General features: G+C 43.5%; 1 protein-coding gene across 1 annotated transcript in view; it reads right to left on the bottom strand.

The window, feature by feature from the left end:
- Nucleotides 1–23: 23 nt before the first annotated feature.
- The window catches only part of tmem245 (transmembrane protein 245), a 20639-nt gene continuing 3031 nt past the window's right edge, over nucleotides 24–17631 (bottom strand). Inside the window, exons 2-17 of the mRNA XM_080426194.1 lie at nucleotides 17325–17442; nucleotides 16704–16799; nucleotides 13440–13538; nucleotides 13083–13316; nucleotides 12289–12458; nucleotides 8320–8424; nucleotides 8120–8202; nucleotides 7866–7956; nucleotides 7649–7747; nucleotides 6921–7052; nucleotides 6707–6829; nucleotides 5812–5957; nucleotides 5600–5700; nucleotides 5182–5356; nucleotides 3347–3541; nucleotides 24–2105 (exon numbers count right to left, since the gene is read on the bottom strand). Of these exons, the coding sequence (XP_080282320.1) occupies nucleotides 2057–2105; nucleotides 3347–3541; nucleotides 5182–5356; nucleotides 5600–5700; nucleotides 5812–5957; nucleotides 6707–6829; nucleotides 6921–7052; nucleotides 7649–7747; nucleotides 7866–7956; nucleotides 8120–8202; nucleotides 8320–8424; nucleotides 12289–12458; nucleotides 13083–13316; nucleotides 13440–13538; nucleotides 16704–16799; nucleotides 17325–17442 (2016 nt within the window). The 3' untranslated portion in view covers nucleotides 24–2056. The remainder of the gene's footprint in view (nucleotides 2106–3346; nucleotides 3542–5181; nucleotides 5357–5599; nucleotides 5701–5811; nucleotides 5958–6706; nucleotides 6830–6920; nucleotides 7053–7648; nucleotides 7748–7865; nucleotides 7957–8119; nucleotides 8203–8319; nucleotides 8425–12288; nucleotides 12459–13082; nucleotides 13317–13439; nucleotides 13539–16703; nucleotides 16800–17324; nucleotides 17443–17631) is intronic.

Here is a 17631-nt window from a genome sequence, read left to right as displayed (position 1 = left end):
ATGAAGACACGTTACAAATCAACTGTAATTCAAATGATAATGTTTATTCATTAGTGCACTTTCAGTAAAAAACAAACAGCAATGGTACGTCACAAAGATTACATTACTGGTAACAGTTGCTAAACCACAGGTTTAGTCCAATTCAACCCAGAACATATTACGGCCCTCCCACCTTCAGGCGGCTAACGCAGTAGCCATGTATGATATAAATGATGTGCATTATACAGATGACTCATCTGTAAGGGTTGATTATTAAAGCTTTGAATGATGTAAACTACTTTATATTCTCTCCTTGTGGAAAAAGTGCTTCTACTGTACTTCAGTGGGCTCCGTTTGTAGAAAATACAAAATTGTAGTTTATTTTATGACACTAAGTAAAGTGTGTATGTATGTGCATCTGTTTTTTACTAATGTAATTAAGAAATGGCACAGAGAAGCCAGTCTTATTAAACGGACCAAAAGTGTATACTACTCGACTGTATATTGATAAACATATTCCCGCAGCATGTGCGTGGGAGTGAACAACTACAGTGTGTGTGTGTGTGTGTGTGTGTGTGTGTGTGTGTGTGTGTGTGTGTGTGTGTGTGTGTGTGTGTGTACAGGCAGCACATTAGAAACAAATAGATACTTAAATCCATTTCTCAACGTACCGACAGAACACTAGGTAACAGAACTGAAGCCAAACTGTCCATGGCAGCAGGATGTCCTCTCTAACAGCACAAATGTTTTGAGTAGGTCTGTTGACAAAGTACTCACAGTACCTAAACAATGAATGTACAGGTCAAAAACCATGTACTCATTAGTGATACTAAACAATAGTCATAATTTAACAGTACTGATATGAAACACAAAAGAGTAACAACAGTAGTGAAGACTGGTTTGGGAGGCTGAGCTGAGTGTTAGATGCTGTACGAGCCATGAACTTACACAGCAAGTTCAAAAACGTCAACACATTAAAAGGTGATATCTTTTGTTTTAAAAAAAAGTATTTTGTTAACCCATTAAAACCGGGAAAGCATATGTCATTTTCGATTTTTGCGTTGGCTATTAAAAAATAGCAGATATACGCAACTGCGAGCTTGTACATCTGCTATTTTTGAAAAATCTTGAAAGTGTGAGAACGACTGATTTAGAAGGCATTTGTAAAATCGGCCTCAGGTCTTAATGGGTTAAAATGTCAAAGCTCTTTATTTTCTGATAGTAATCATTCTATAGTGTTTGTTTCGTAACAGGGGTCTTCAATTACATACAGTAAAATTTTCCACATGTTTTTCCTGTATCGAGTGCTCTCTACTGATCAGATTAAATTGGTATCCCAACCGGAACACTTATTTTCTGTTTACTAAAGAGCTGGAGAGATGGGAGACCGCCGTTACTGAACAAAATACTCTATAGCAGTGTCTGGGAATCTGGGATAACACTTAACAAAAACAAAACCCCCTTTAAGATTTATAAGAAATCAAGCATTATGTTCAGTTGAGAGAAAAACCACAATTCATAAACGTACTCGCACACAAAACTTTCTACATGGCAACCTGCACTACAATGTCGACTAGAGCCTCCAACAGGAGGGAGGTAGGGCGTACAGACAGTGCATAGCCATGCAGTGCACTTCTGAAATGAGGGACTTAAGAGATTTTAATAAAATCATGTGTGTTACCACATACCATCAAAATGTGATGGGCGATGATAAATTTAGTCATTTTTCATTTAGTTGTGTTGTTTTAGAACACCAACAGAGGCGCTGAGATCTGTCTGAGAAATGATGCAGTCGGCATCAATTTCTCAACCATTCAAAAGCAGAAGCCTGAATGTGGTCACACTGGACCACACTTCATGCAACACTGATGTATGCTCTCAATATTTATGGTTTTGTACTGAACCACACGTGTGGCTCAATTTGCTACAAGAACCGACTCCATTTGTCAGGCGTCATTGTGGATAACCAACCCGTATGGCGCCACCTCTTGGTCTGGGGAAGGGAATACATCCCAGCCAGTGTAATCAGCCAATAGAAAGCTTGGGGATATTCCATAGAGATGAGACACACACCCTCTCATTCTCTATCGTGCTTTAGCGTAGTGGGGGTGGAGTCTACGAAGGACCTGAAAGTGACAAATGAGATAACATTAGGGTGAGATGATTATTTCAATATTGCCCATATCACCAATTTCCAACCCATTTCCGTTTACTCTGTGGACAGATCAGAAACCTGCCTACCAATGATATCATCAATGGGGATTCCAAGCTAATAGAAACGACAGCCTCTCTTCCTGGAAAGTTAGCACACTGAAATAAAAAAATATAAATAAAAGGTTTTGAAATGACCAAACCTGTCTACCGATGATAGGTAGGCGGTGATAGGTCCACAGCCCACCTCTGAGACACAAAGTGAGTAGACAGAAATGGTGCCATCATATAATGAGCATTAGTGAGGTCCAATAATATGGAAATAAGGTTGAAAATGGGTGAAGCGCCCCCTTTTTATTTGTTTTACTTGTTTATCCCGCGATTTTTGTAACCCATTTTTTTTCACCCGGTGCCAATTTCCTAAGTGATCCTGGGCGCTACACCAGCGCTACACCAGTCCCCCACAGCCTAGGGAGGCCAGGGCCGAGCTCATGCTTCCTTCAATGCATGAGAGCCAACTGACCTTCTTGTCACCTGACAAGGCGGACTTTCCCCGGTAGGACGTAGCGCGTGGAAGGAACACGTTATTCCAACCAGTTCCCTTCCCCTCCATCAGGCGCCCCGGCTGTCATGGGGGAGGCGGTATAGCGACCAGGATTACTACATGTTTTCGTGAGGGTATTAACTACCCTAGGAGACATGGGGAGAACATGCAAACTCCACACAGAGTAGGCCCTTTTGCCAACCCCACCTAGGGTATGGGCGCTGATGACGCGGAGGAGAAGACACGCCCCCAGCGCCCACAGCGTCCCCGGCGGGAATCGAACCCAGGACCTTGTAGCTGTGAGGCGACAGCGCTCACAGCGTGAAAAGCTCCTTTTAATATGTGAAGCCATATTTATACTTCAACACTAGCCAGATCCTAAACCTCAAATTTCTGCCCCCTTGCTTCCTTCAGCCTCATGGCGGTGTTACGGTGAGATTGGTGACCTGCCGAAAAATGCGACCATTTTGTGGACTTTACATAACATCAATGTTTGAACATAAATCACCGATGTTTGTTTATTAACCGAGTCCACAGCAGGTCACCAATTTCACCGTAACACGCTGGCCATGCTGGAAGACATAGGACGAGGAGGACAGAAGACATAGGCGAGGAGGCAGAAATTATATTATTGGGATCTGGTCTTGAGCATACATGCATTTTTGTATTTACCTGGCGGGGTGATGAGGCCAGGAGGCCTGTACAGGAGTGGGCACAGTAGAGTTGGGGCTCATCAGCATGGCGCTGTAGATGTTGGCCGCTACCACCAGGATGCAGAGGAGGATGGGGCCGATGATGGCTCCCTCCAGACCCAGATAGTAGGCTCCACCTGCCACTGCCAGGCCTGTCAGGTAGGGGTGGCCACCCCTGAGTGAGGGAAACGAACAAACACTTTAAAACTTCTTTCACTTTCAATAAAACTTAAAAGCAAGCACAAAATGCATTTTATATGCACCATACAGAATATACATGTTCACTTAACTCAAATAATACATGATTTTCCAAAGTTTAAATTACAACGCAGTAACAAAGCACACACAAAGCAGCACAAAATACTGCAGCTATCATAAGAATAAAGCCTGATTTATACAATATAGCCGACAAGCTCCAAGCTCAAAGTTCACAACAAATAGTGATACGTTGTGAGCTTGACTGTAGATCTGCTATTTTCAGCGAGAGTAAATTAACCACATGAACCCACATTTGGTGAAAATAGCAGATGAAGAACTCACAATATGTTGTAACACAACACGTTGTGAGCTTGTAAATCTGCTATTTTCGCCAAAGATATTTTGTGTATAGCAAAAACAGGAGGGGGCCGACTATAGAGCCCTGGGGTCTACAATCGGGTTCAACTAAACTCCGCTTCACCATGTTTTGTTTTAACTTGGGGAACATTGATTGATTGATTGAAATTTTTATTAGGCAAAATAATGTAAAACAACACAGTTACATTTATAATGCTTTTGTCTAAAAGGTCCGGCCAAAAAAGTCCTTGCGGACTTGTTTCCGTTGGGGTCCTTGAATTAATTTCATAGACATATATAGTAGCAACCAAACAGTTCAAAAATCAACATGAAAATACAGATAATACAGAAAAAATACCACTATGTACAAAAAAAAGCATGAAAAAAATATATATATATATGTACAAAAAAAGGGGGGGGGAAGCATGGAAAAATAAAAATTATATACAAAAAAAAGCATGAGGAAATACAATATATGTACAAAAAAGAGGAGGGGGGGGGGTCGTCTGTCTACAGGGAAACTGGTACTGTGGGTGTCACTAACTTTTTCGAGGTATTTATACAGATATGCGGTATAGGGGGCATTTCGGGCAAATCTGCATTTACAATTTTGAAGACCAGACCCATTTTTAGTTGTTTAACCCTGTCTTCCACCCTGAGCCAGCCTAGGCTGGCAAAGTGAGTGGGAGAGAGGTGGGTCTTGGGCCCCAGTCCGAGAAGTAGTCGGATCAGTTTGTTTTGGGAGGTTTGAAGCTTAGTCTTCAGTGACACTGAGGTGTTGGAGTACCAAGAGGAGCTAGCATAGTAAAAAAGGGGCTGAATCAGGGCCCCTGAGAGGGTCCTGAGGGCCTGAGGGTTGACAAAAGAGGAAACTCTGCCCATAAATCTGGTTCTCTGGTTTACTCCTTTGACCACCTTTGTTGCCATGCTTTCACCTGTCAGGTATTTGTCAAGAATACATCCCAAATAGGTAATCTCTTCTTTGCTAGTGATGATTGTGTCATTGAACAGCTAGTAGATCGTATGCCTGCCTCTTGTCGTTGTAAGGTCTACAACTGTCCATGTTTAACGTAGTCATACGCCACTGAAGGGTTATAAGGGTTTGTGCACAGGTCATTTTAACTGTCTATAAACAATTACAGTTACAAACATTAAACTGTTTCTGCACAAGGCAGCAGCACGGATTTCTTTCCCACCCATGGTGGATACCACACATCTCTGACATGTCACTGTTGCGCACGCACGCACACACACACATACCCTGAGATGTCCGAGTAGATGGCCGTGTCTACAAAGTAGGTCGGCAGAAGATGGCAGACAAGAAGCAGCAGAGCCTTGACCCCCTCTCCCTGAGCCAACCACAGATCACACATGGCAGGCACCGCTGCCCAGTAGGTCCCTAGGAACGGCACCGCACCCAGGATGGCAGCCAACGCTACAGAGACACAAGGAGACAGAGAGATGGACAGGTGTCCACAGGGGGAGGTAACAAAAACAGTCACTCCTGGATCTGGCACTGAAACAGCCTTATTTAAGCCTGATGTATATTTCGTCGTATGACGGTGTCGTGTGGCAAAAATATCTCTCGACACATCGTGAGCTTGTAGATCAGCTATTTTTGGCACTCGGGGTGCGAAAGCGTCATACGACGTAGTGTTATTAAGCATTACACACTCACCAGACGGGATGAAGACAATGTTGATGCCAAAGATGGTGTGCGTCAGCCACGTGTAGAGCCCATAAAAGCAAGCCATTTTCAGAGAGGCGTCAAACACACCTCTTGAGACACAACACAAACACAGACATCAATTATTACAATCTAAAACGCTTTTATCTTTAGGGACTTTAATGTAACAATATGTGTATGTGCGTGCGTGCGTGCTTGCATACCGGATGGCCTCCTCTACAGACATGCCTATGATAGTGGAGGAGGGTCCAGGCTGAGACAGTGGGGTCAGGTTTATCACCCATTTCACAGGTTTGTAGTATTCCCCGCTGGAGCTCAGCAGATAGAACAATGTGGTCAGGAAGATAACCTAAATACATACATGCATACAGTACATACATACACACAAACACCACCGTCACTGTAAGTAAGCCTATACAATCTTTACCAATCACAGATGTATCACTTATATTAATGCATGAAGTGCTATCCATGCATTGTACATTCATTCCAGAGCAGGTTTGGCACATTCCACATTTGTCAGCAGTCAGTGGGTTATTTGTGACAACAGATGACCAATCTGTTGATTAAGAGGCTGCTTTGTAACAGATGTTCTGTCTTCCGTGTCAAAGACAGCTGAACACACATTTGGGATCAACCCTGGGACTCTCTGTCTAGCCTAAACCAATGTCACGCTTAAGCACACAAAAAAAATCTAATATTGTAGTTGTTGTTTTTTTTGCCTATAATGACATGCCAAAAACAGGCACACCAGGGTTAAAGGATGCTGATGGAGTTTTGCCGCCAACGTAATCTATCACAATTAAAACGTGGTTACATAAAAACATCCAAAACAATGTATGACAGCTACATAACTTCACACTGTCTGACAGCATGGCAGTATATGTCTACTTTTGTAGCCTTTATACTAATGTATTGTTTCTGTGTTTTCTTCTCTACCATGTTTTGGAGATGACATTGATGGAACCAAAATGTGAAGAAAAAAACAAATTTGTTCTATCCTTTAAACCCATCAGGTCTATAATGTTATGAGGATGTTCTTTACCACACTCGGGATGAGGTATGCCACCACTATAATGTTATGAGGATGTTCTTTACCACACTCAGGACAAAGTTGAGCAGGGCTGTGCCGCTGTGGAACAAGACGGTAAGGAGCGTGGTTGTCGTGGAGATGAGCAGGCCAACATTCCGACTCATTAATACCCACAGTGACTCCAGGATCTATTAAGCAAAAGAGTGCACAGATGGCATCAACAAAAAACCCCAAAGCATTCATCAAACAGGACATGTTTTTAAACACACAGTCACTTACAGATAGCAGGGTCTCAATGTTTTCCTGCGCAAAGGAGGCGATGTCCTGCCAGTCCAGGATGTCACCAAGCCAGCTGTTCTGTCTATTGAGCGGCAACTTCTGACCTCGGTTGCGCCCAGAATTAGTCACATTCTGCAATATGCACATCACACAGATTGAAAATGTGTGGATTATTGCCAGTGATTGCATATGAGTGATGAAGTGATGATATAGTTTGGGTGGCCTGTTCTTTTGAGGTGGTATGACACAGAAAGTACAGTACATTTGAAATCTATGTAACTCTGTGCTCTAAGAAAATGAGTGCCTTTACACAAGAAACTAGGATACTCCAAGTACTCTGGTTATGGCAGGAAATTGTGCCCCCACACCAGTGGTTAGGTAAACGGAAGCCCCACCCCAGTGGTTAGGTAAAGGGGAGCCCCTTATGTTACCTTGACAAACCAGGAGTGGTACAATCGGTCCCAATTATCAAGAACCTGCTTCTCGATAACTGCAGTGTGGTTCGCCTTGTCTCCTAGCATCTTATGGAGCTGATATAGTTTGGGTGGCCTGTTCTTTTGAGGTGGTATGACACAGAAAGTACAGCACATTTGAAATCTATGTAACTCTGTGCTCTAAGAAAATGAGTGCCTTTACACAAGAAACTAGGATACTCCAAGTACTCTGGTTATGGCAGGAAATTGTGCCCCCACACCAGTGGTTAGGTAAAGGGGAGCCCCTTATGTTACCTTGACAAACCAGGAGTGGTACAATCGGTCCCAAAGATCAAGAACCTGCTTCTCGATAACTGCAGTGTGGTTCGCCTTGTCTCCTAGCATCTTATGGAGCTGCGTGCACACAGAAATAGAATGAAAATCCATTAAGATCCACAACTACAACTCCCAACGTTCCATGACAGAGAGACAAGAGACAATGATCAGAGTAAGCGCGATGCTCAACGCTCACCTTTTGTGTTATCCATTCTCTACCATGTTGATAGACGTTAGTAGCAGCCGAGTTCAAAGCCTTCTGAACCACACGTGCCTCTGGGAGCCAACTGGAGCGAGGGGCAGATGTGGGGCCATGTGGAGGGGTAAAAAATAAAACGTGGATGAGATGGGGCATTGCAATTCCAAACTACCTGTATTAGATTGAGCAAACGATTAAGAAATCATGCTGTGTGATCTCTGAAAAAGTATCATCCAGTCACAGTGTCATACTTGGCCCACTCAGGGTGGTTGGACACGGTCTCGTTGATGAGGTTGCTGGTGACTTCGATCATATGAACGCTTTCATGGTGAACCTGGGAGTCAAAGACGGAGACAAAACCAAAGTCACTCTGGTGAACTGGACGGAGGGAGTTAGCACTGAACCACAGGGTGTCAGAGAACTATGGCAACTGTAAAGGGACAATCTTCACCATAGCAGTGAGCAGCAGAGCCATGAGCAGTGTCCCTGTGACCAGGAGGAAGATGATGAAGATGCTGATGAGTTTGTCCAGGGATCGCTCCAACCACACAATCATCTGTTCAGACAGACAGAGAAAACAAAGATAGGGAGAAAGAGAGAGGTGGAGATAAGGAGAATGGAAGACAAGAGGTAGCACACAGAAATCCACAGAAAGTCAGCATCATTCAGAATAGGTTTGTGTATACATTGGCTGGACACATGGAGAAACCTATATCCTTCCGTTCTGAGCGGGCCGTCTCCCTTTTGGATCTAAACTGAGGCCCACAACTGCCACTTTGGGCCCTGAGCCTGAGGACAATAAAAGTAGATGATTCAATGGACCGAAAGTCAGAATAAACACACACATACTGTACACACACATCCTCACCCACACTTCAGCATGGAAACATGCGTGTGCAAACCCTGGGGCAGTGTGTACGTGTGTGTATATGTTATAGCAGTTATGTCCCCTTCGTAACTGTTAGAAAGATGTCAAGTCACCTTTCAACACTCAGATGTGCCAATTTGTCCCACCGCAACATGCTGGGATTACACAGTAGACAGGTTTCTCAATGCCACAAGCCTGCAAGCCAGCAGTTGACTTTTAACATGTTAACTTGTATTAGGGTGTGTTCACACTTGTCCGCCTGTTGTTAAGAAAACACACTGCAGCCTAGAGCACTTTTTCTGCTGAAAATTAATTAAAATAAAAAAGGGGGGGGGCTCACACAATTTAGAAACCATCAGCTTGGACTAGTGGCTCTGCATTTACCCTTGTACCATATCATCATGGACACGTCAAACAAGAGGAGTAAAACTGCACCAGCTTTGGCTTTGGAGGAGGGTGGTGGCGGTAGTAGGGTGTGGGTGCATAGCTGACAGTGGTAGGGGGCATATCACAAACTCGTCTGGCAATTTGAAGACTTGTTGCAGAGGGTTGAGCCAGCAGTCTCAAGACAACAGACAATTTGTCGTGATTGGTCACCTGATAAAAAGCAGCCCATATAATACATACTGTACAAAGTATGCGCATTTCTCACACTCTCAAAAAGTCAACTATTCTCAACGTTCTTCAATGCTCTGCTGGGCCAAAAGAAAAGCACAATGATCAGCGCCTGTCTGTCTGTCTGTCAGCCATGTGTTAAATCCAGTTAATGAGTTCAATTACTTTAGTAGTTAGATACTTCTTGGGTAGAAGTCTGTATGCTAACGGTTTTACACAACGCTGATTTTACATGACAGTCAGTAAGAATGTTACTGTATCACAGTTACACTAAACTTATCTCATTAATATACTACAGAGTAGGGCTGCAACTAGGATTGTTTTCTTGGCGATTATTTAACTTTTTGGATTAATCAAAGTAGTAATAATTTTGCATGATCGTTTAAAAGAATGTACATATCAACACAAAACGTTTCTGACCGATTTTGTATACTCAACAGATTTTTATACTTTGACTAAATCAATTATTCTGATTAACCACTTAAACCCTATTTTATACTGTCACACAATGGTGTCTATTATTTTTTAGAATCAACTAAATTGATTAGTTTGATTAACTGTTGCACCCCTACTACAGAGTTTTTACATAAATCCAAAATACATTCTATAGCTGTGTTAGAGTGTATATCTTTGAGAACACTTTCGTAATACATGTGATTCTTAAACCAAAATACATGAATAATATCCTTACCCGTCAACGAAAGGAGTTGCTTTTGACAAGGTCACAGTCATAACTCATATATTTAGATGGATAAGAATATATCATTAGATAAAGTCTCACCCGTCTCAACACTAACATCAATGCTTTACATCCTGACCTAGGAAGTCTTCTAGGATCAGACCAAGACAGTGTTTCCCCCTACAGTGCATCTGCCAACATCAACCTCATCAGGCTAACCAGAAATGTAACCAGAAAGAGAGCTTTTAGTTACTTTGACTATCAAGAGAACAGACAAAGCTGAACCATTCAATTCAATCCGGGTCATTTTAGATTTATTTTGGCTATTCAAAAATAGCAGATCTACAAGCTCATAGCGCGCCACCGAGTGCCGCGCTACGGGCTTGTAGATCTGCTATTTTTGAAAAATCGTGAACATTGGTGCAAATCTTTACAGACGTCTTCTAAATTTAAACACTTTTTTGAAAAAACGTATGCCGTTATATCAGTGGTTCTCAAACTTTTTCATGTCAAGGACCCCCAAAATTACGTTTCTGGCCTCCGACCCCGTTCCAAGATTATTTTTTTTAAATAGCAGATCTACAAGCTCGTAGTGCGGCCGCGCTATGAGCTTGTAGATCTGCTATTTATGAATAGCCAAAGAAATCTAAAATGACAGAGATGCGTTCCCGGATTGAATAGGTTAACTTTGCTCTCTAACATATATATACACCTCTCTAAACACAGGTGCAATCATCCAAATGCTAGACAACTCAAAACTCTCTAATCAATACCTCTGAGTCAGGGGAAACACTGCCCCCCCCCCCTCTCTCGCCCATCCTCCACAGCCAAGGATGCTCTGGCCCGGCTAGCGCATCTCCGCATGCAGCTCACACACACACACACACTCTAAAGCCAGCTAGCCAATAGGATCACAGCAGAGAAGATACGGCAGGGGTTCAGGAGCCAATGAGCTCCCCCTGCCGTAGCTTCAGATCAAGAGCAGCAGAAAGCAGGGAAGCGGGGCAGCAGTGGAATCAGTGAAGGGATTAACACAGAGAAGGATGAATGGATGATTAAAGGATGAACACAGAGTCAGGATGGATGGATGGATGGATGATGACAGTGGATGGACGAGCATTAGACTTACTAAAAGTGCCCCCAGTTACTGTACATACACAGACACACGCACAGCTATTTTTTTCAAATCTCTCATACACGCTCTTATACACTTCCACTAGAGCCTGACCGATGCCAGATTTTTGGGGCCAATGCCGATCCGGATTTCAGAGATCCCTAGCCCACCGATTACCAATGTTTTTGAAAGATATTTTGTCAAAAATAAATTCTAATCAAATCTAAGTTTTTCTAAAACAGAAAATTCTAAAATAGCTGATCTACCAGCACGCCGCAATGCGGGGTGTTGTGACCTTGTAGATCGGCCATTTCAGAACATTTCATACAACTTTTGACCTATAATGACATGCCCAAAAAAGGGATGCTAGGTTGAAAGTTGTTAAAAAATCAGGACTCATCGGCTGCATAATTGCACATACTGATGTTATCCAAAAAGCCAAATAATGGCCGATATACTGTATCGGCCAGACCTATATCGGTCTGGCTCCAACTTCCACACACACGTTGCTTTCTTCTTTTTCTTTTTCTTTCACTCACAAGTAGGTCTTTCTCAGCACCCCATTCCTCTCTAAATCATTACCTGCTTGTTAAGCCAATGCCAGAGCTTGGGGGGAGGAGACAAAGAGACATTGGGCATTATTATTGGAAAGATTCTGTGCAACAATCATCACCCGAGCAACAAGAACACGACCACTGCTTGGGTACAGTGCAGGCGGGAATCAGGAGGAGGTGAATAGGGCAGAGGCAGTTTCTAGACAGGGGAATGGGAGCATGGATCCGATATACAGTTGTAATAACGGTGTGTTGTGATAACAGTTCAGAAGAGGTGTTCAGGGCAGGTCACACCAAGAAAACAACAAGTACAAAATCATTTAATCTTCAAAAATATGAACCCATAAGAAACTTCCTCAGCTAAATGACCTGTGATGCAGTGGGATTCATGTGTATTTAAGTGCGTAAAATGTTCCGTCTTCGAAACACCCCACTAAATGGGATCTCCCCGGCAGTTTTGGCTGTAGAGCAGACAGGCTTTGACAGTTGTTTATGACTTTGTGTGTATGTGTCAATGGAGGACACAGAGTGTGTATTAAGTGTGTTGATGAGGCGGTATCAAACCAGGAAGAGGAAGCCCGAGGCATTACCTTGGTATCGATTCGGAGCATGAACAGAGCGAGGCCTTTGATTGGTCCGGGCATAAGGGCGTCCTGTCGCTCACGTCCAAACTCCTCCAGCCCCGCCCACCACGAGACAAGTGTCCGCTCAGCGAAGCTCTTCAGACCAAAGTGGACCACCAGCTTCTTTATCATCCACACTAAGACACACATTAGACAGTCAATTAATGCTACTATTGCTACATTCCCCTTTAGTGAGATCAACCATCTCACAGCTAGGCTACAGGTGTAAACATGTAGTTTTTATGTTTGGTAGCCTGGGGTACGTGCACAAGGTGGTGGCGAGGGGCTTTCAAATGGCCGGCGTCTCCAACAGGAAGGCCAAGCAGCTAGCGAGGCACTGCTCAGTATCAGCTATTATAAGAAGCCGCTCAATTTGGAGGTGCCGTTGTTTTCCTTTATCCATGATTGATGTCTGTCTGACAAGTATGTCAACTAAATTGTATGTAACATTGTTCGGCCGTCTAGGCAGTTTGTAACTGGCTGTTTTTTTATTGTCTGACTGCACTGGCATGTTTATGTCCTTTGTACAAGGCGTTCTTGTACTTCTGTGTATGTGGACATAAATAAATATTTCAAGTGTGTGTGTGTGTGTGTGTGTGTGTGTGTGTGTGTGTGTGTGTGTGTGTGTGTGTGTGTGTGTGTGTGTGTGTGTGTGTGTGTGTGTGTGTGTGTGTGTGTGTGTGTGTGTGTGTGTGTGTGTGTGTGTGTGTGTGTGTGTGTGTGTGTGTGTGTGTGTGTGTGTGTGAGTGAGTGTGCGTTACCAGCCACAGGGATAGGCAGTAGCTGTAGGATCCACAGGTTGAGCCAGACCTGAACTAATACAATGGCCCAGACCAGCAGGATGAAATAGATGTCACTGGCCTTGCTGGAGCTCTTCTCCTTCTGGAAGAGGCCGCCCAGCGTTGGTCGGGAGCCCCTGCAGTAGCCTGGGGCGGTGGGGAACAAACCAGGGCCCAAGGTGTCCACGGACTCTTTGCCTGGAAAGGAAGATAAGGCTACAGAAAGAGGAAGCGAGGATAAAGAGTATAAATCAAGGGTGACGGATATTGATGTCAGTGATTTTCATTGTATCGGGTTTTAATAATGTTTGCTAAAAACAGAGGAGGGTATTGTCTCACGTTTAGGCGAGGCATCTGATTTCAGGCGCATTTTGCTGCAGGAGATCGCCATGTAGAAGGTGCTGGCAGCAAACGACAATACCTGTCCTGACAACTCTCCTAGAGAGAAAGACGTGTGGAGAGGAAGGATTAAACAAAGTAGTGGATAAACAGAGCTCCAGGCATTAATGGCAGATCACTGGCCCTCATTTATCAACGGAGCGTATAAACCGGCTTATATTTTTCCATATATATTCGGCCGTACACCAATGTCGAAGTCACATTTATCAACGAATCCTATACAGGCAATCCTAGCGTACATTGGGTCGCAGCCTTGATAAATGTCACGGCTGAAAACGAGCGTCATTTAAATAACACGCCCTTAAATATTCTCAAAACGCCCCGATTTTACGACATGAAGAACCAGATTACGACTGTGGGTGTAGTACCTAGGGATCCTTAGTCTTCCCGGTGATGGATTGGTAGAATGAAACACTCTCAAACTTGAAGTTAGTTATATCAGCAGAAGAGGTTTATTACAGTAAGCATAGCAAGGCTTAAGCATTACAGCAAACGATGTTGCCTCTCTGGGCTCCCGAATATCTCTCTGTTCCTTTTCGGTCTATCTCCCTAATATATCTGGGCATCCTCCTCCTCATTACACAGTTAATTTCATTCTCTCATCATACAATTATTTGTTATCTCTCCACTGTGTCCCACATGGGACCACAGTGTCGAACACCACCTGTTGTTTGCTTGCTTAGTTGTCAAGTCATCTTGACATGACTCGTATCTTTTAACGAGTAATTGATCCTCCGTGTCGAGGCATTCCCCCTCCCTTATGTGTTCTTCTAGTTGTTTCTTATAGGCCTAAGGTTACTGGGCCACGAGCGCTCCTTGGTTGCCCCCTAATCAAGCGCCAACCAGCTGTGCTCAGCTGTAGACCTTGTTCGTCATACGCTGTCAGTAGGGATGCTCCTCTGCCTGATTTACCTCCCATTCTGGCCATATAGTATTCTTTTGGTTTACACCCACTTCTGGGCAGAGGAGTGGGCAGCTTATCTCGATTTACTGACAAATCAACTGGAACTGGAAATGGACTGGAACTGAAATGGAAGTCCACTTCTTCCAGTACCTTCTCTATTAATACAATTTAGTTTAGCAGGCCAGGGTCATAGGTCACGACCTTCTGCCCCCACACGACCAAACACATCATGAAAAGCCAATAAGAAAGAGTTTCCCCCGCTCGCCTCGCCACACACGCTTCACTCTCTCTCTCACACACACACACAAAACACACACGCCCGCCCAACTCCGTAGCGTAGCGGTACAATCTTTGTCACGTAGGCAGGCTTGTAGCCTACATGAATGACATATTATGATACCAATCACATCGCCATGAATGGAATACGTTTGTATATTAATTTATTTAACCCATACCGAGCAGTGCGCGTTCGAGTTACACTAAAATAAAGGCTATTCCCATTTCCCAGTGAGACTCGGACCGTCGTTTTTGTACTGCTGTGATAACCACTTTCAAATTCTTGAGAGAGTGGTGCACATTTTGTGTCATTTCAAATGACACAAAGTGATGTTATCTTTATATTATGTTCTGCTTTTATCAGAACCTTTTCCCCAGTTGAATATTTCTAAAGAGATGTTTGCCGATTTCATGGTTGTGTAGATACAACATAACAATAATAGCGTTACTTCATCAACAGATGACTTTTGTAACAGATGAACTGGTCTGGGGGGGACACGATTAAGACAGCAGCACTGGCACATCGCAATAGAGCATGTTTACACAGTGCAACGATCCCATGTGTGTGAAGCACACTTTCAAATACATTCTCTTGAAAAACCACCACTTGTAAGCCAACGTGCAGTAGTACATTTTCGGGAGCGCTGGAATAGAATCAGAATCAGAATCATTGAAGGTGAAATAGTGTGATATGTTAAGTCACCAGTGCGGTTTTGAGTTTTTATTTTATTGTAAATCTGACAAATCTGACAAACATGATTAGCTTTATTTTCTCTAGCTTTGATTGAGACATGTTCATGTTCTTAACCATTAAAACCTCTAAGATTAAGGGAGCAATGAGAGAGTGGTGCACATTTTGTGTCATTTCAAATGACACAAAGTGATGTTATCTTTATATTATGTTCTGCTTTTATCAGAACCTTTTCCCCAGTTGAATATTTCTAAAGAGATGTTTGCCGATTTCATGGTTGTGTGGATACAACATAACAATAATAGCGTTACTTCATCAACAGATGACTTTTGTAACAGATGAACTGGTCTGGGGGGGACACGATTAAGACAGCAGCACTGGCACATCGCAATAGAGCATGTTTACACAGTGCAACGATCCCATGTGTGTGGGAAGCACACTTTCAAATACATTCTCTTGAAAAACCACACTTGTAAGCCAACGTGCAGTAGTACATTTTCGGGAGCGCTGGAATAGAAATAGAATCAGAATCAGAATCATGGAGCTACTTGCGGATTATACTAGGGTCAGTCCACCCTAGGTGGACACGCATTGACCTTTTGCACCTTAATCCCATGTATAACGCACTGACTTTTTTTTGTGCTCTTTTTTTTCTCAAAGCACCTTAACGTCCATAAGTATATCATGCACAGTATAAGTATATCATGCACAGTATACATACATTGCTGCTATGCTCAGGCACCTTAGTTTTTTATTATCTCAGGTACTTTGTAAATATGTAGATAACTTGTCTGGCCTTCTGTTGTTCTCTTGTTTTTGATCTCCTTCCCACTTGCCCCCCACCCCTCTTCTTCTCCCCCCCCCCTCTTCTTTCTATGGAAATGAACGTTGCGATGGGAACGATGTACAAAAACGAATTTCACCCACTTTTTTTACCTTGTAAACCTGTGATGTGACAATAAACCTGATTCTGATTCTGATTCCGATTCTGAAACTGGCCTTATTTTGGGCATGTCATAAAATGTTGCTATTCCCCATTTGATACACAACAAAGTATACAGGGCCTACGTGGTTAAGGCCCCACCCTCCCCACAATGTCTGTATAATTCTCCCAGTATTTAGATGGCCCTGGACCCAGTTCAGAGATCTAGTGGCTTGACTGGCAGGCCACCCCAAGCTGTCATGAATAAGGTGATCCCTGTTATTTTGGCCTCTCACGTTGATGTACAGATGTAGAGTATAGAGTTCTATGTGCCTATGGGTATAGCAGCATGCACGTCACGTGTACACACAAGCACGTGTGTTCTAGGTATGTGTCTGTGCACAATCTCACCTTTCCCAGGAACAGGCGGTTTCTCTTGATAGCCCACAATGAGGAGCGCGACCACGACCACAAATATTGGCACTCTCCACGAGCCAGTGAGGGACACTAAACACAGTGAGCACACGTGTCAGTTCAAGCACCTTTTTGTTTTCCCCTCTGCACTCCTGTGATTCACACACAGCAGAGCAGAACATTTAACATTTCAGGCTTTAAGGTTAAAAGGTTAGCACCACTCAGCACATCACATGCACCTAAAAATACTGACCGGCTCATCAGGCGCTACTATTCAGAAATAGAATGTGTGAGAGGGTGTGTGTGTGTGTGTGTGTGTGTGTGTGTGTGTGTGTGTGTGTGTGTGTGTGTGTGTGTGTGTGTGTCCTGCTCAGTGGACTTCTGGACAGTACGTGAAAGTATGTTTGAGGATTATTTTTTTTTGGACCATAACTTTCGAACTCGCATAACATTTTGCTTCATTTCACAGTGTGAGCTTGCAGAGACAAGTTAGTCAAGACTCAAAAGAAACCCTCCGCAAGTTAAAATGTCAACTGCATTAAAGATGAATTCCTTGACTCTGTCCTACTAGCCTGTCTCAACAGGCTTCCTACGCCTCGTCTCCCCTCTCCTCCTCACCCAGGAAAAACAGCAGGATAGTCCAGACAGGAACAGACACAGCCCTCAGGTAGCGCTCTGTACTGGGGCCCCACTTAAAGGCTACTGCCAACACATAGCCCATCACCACAGTACACACCTGGAGAGAGGGAAAGAGAAATAAGCATGGCTTTGCTCAGTGCTCAATCATTCAAAAGCCTAATAAATATTTACTCCCTGCTGTCTATCACATATTAGGCACAATAGCTTCATTAAAACAATTTGGTATGGAAGCCATGTAATGTGATGCCCCTGTCTGCTATCATTTCACCGCCATGAGCTGGCTCTG

The sequence above is a fragment of the Gymnoscopelus braueri genome, assembly GCF_963280865.1.
Source record: "Gymnoscopelus braueri genome assembly, chromosome: 4".
In the NCBI taxonomy this organism is placed as follows: domain Eukaryota; kingdom Metazoa; phylum Chordata; class Actinopteri; order Myctophiformes; family Myctophidae; genus Gymnoscopelus; species Gymnoscopelus braueri.
The sequence above is the reverse complement of the archived record's forward strand: the minus strand, read 5'-3'. Positions and strand labels throughout refer to the sequence as shown.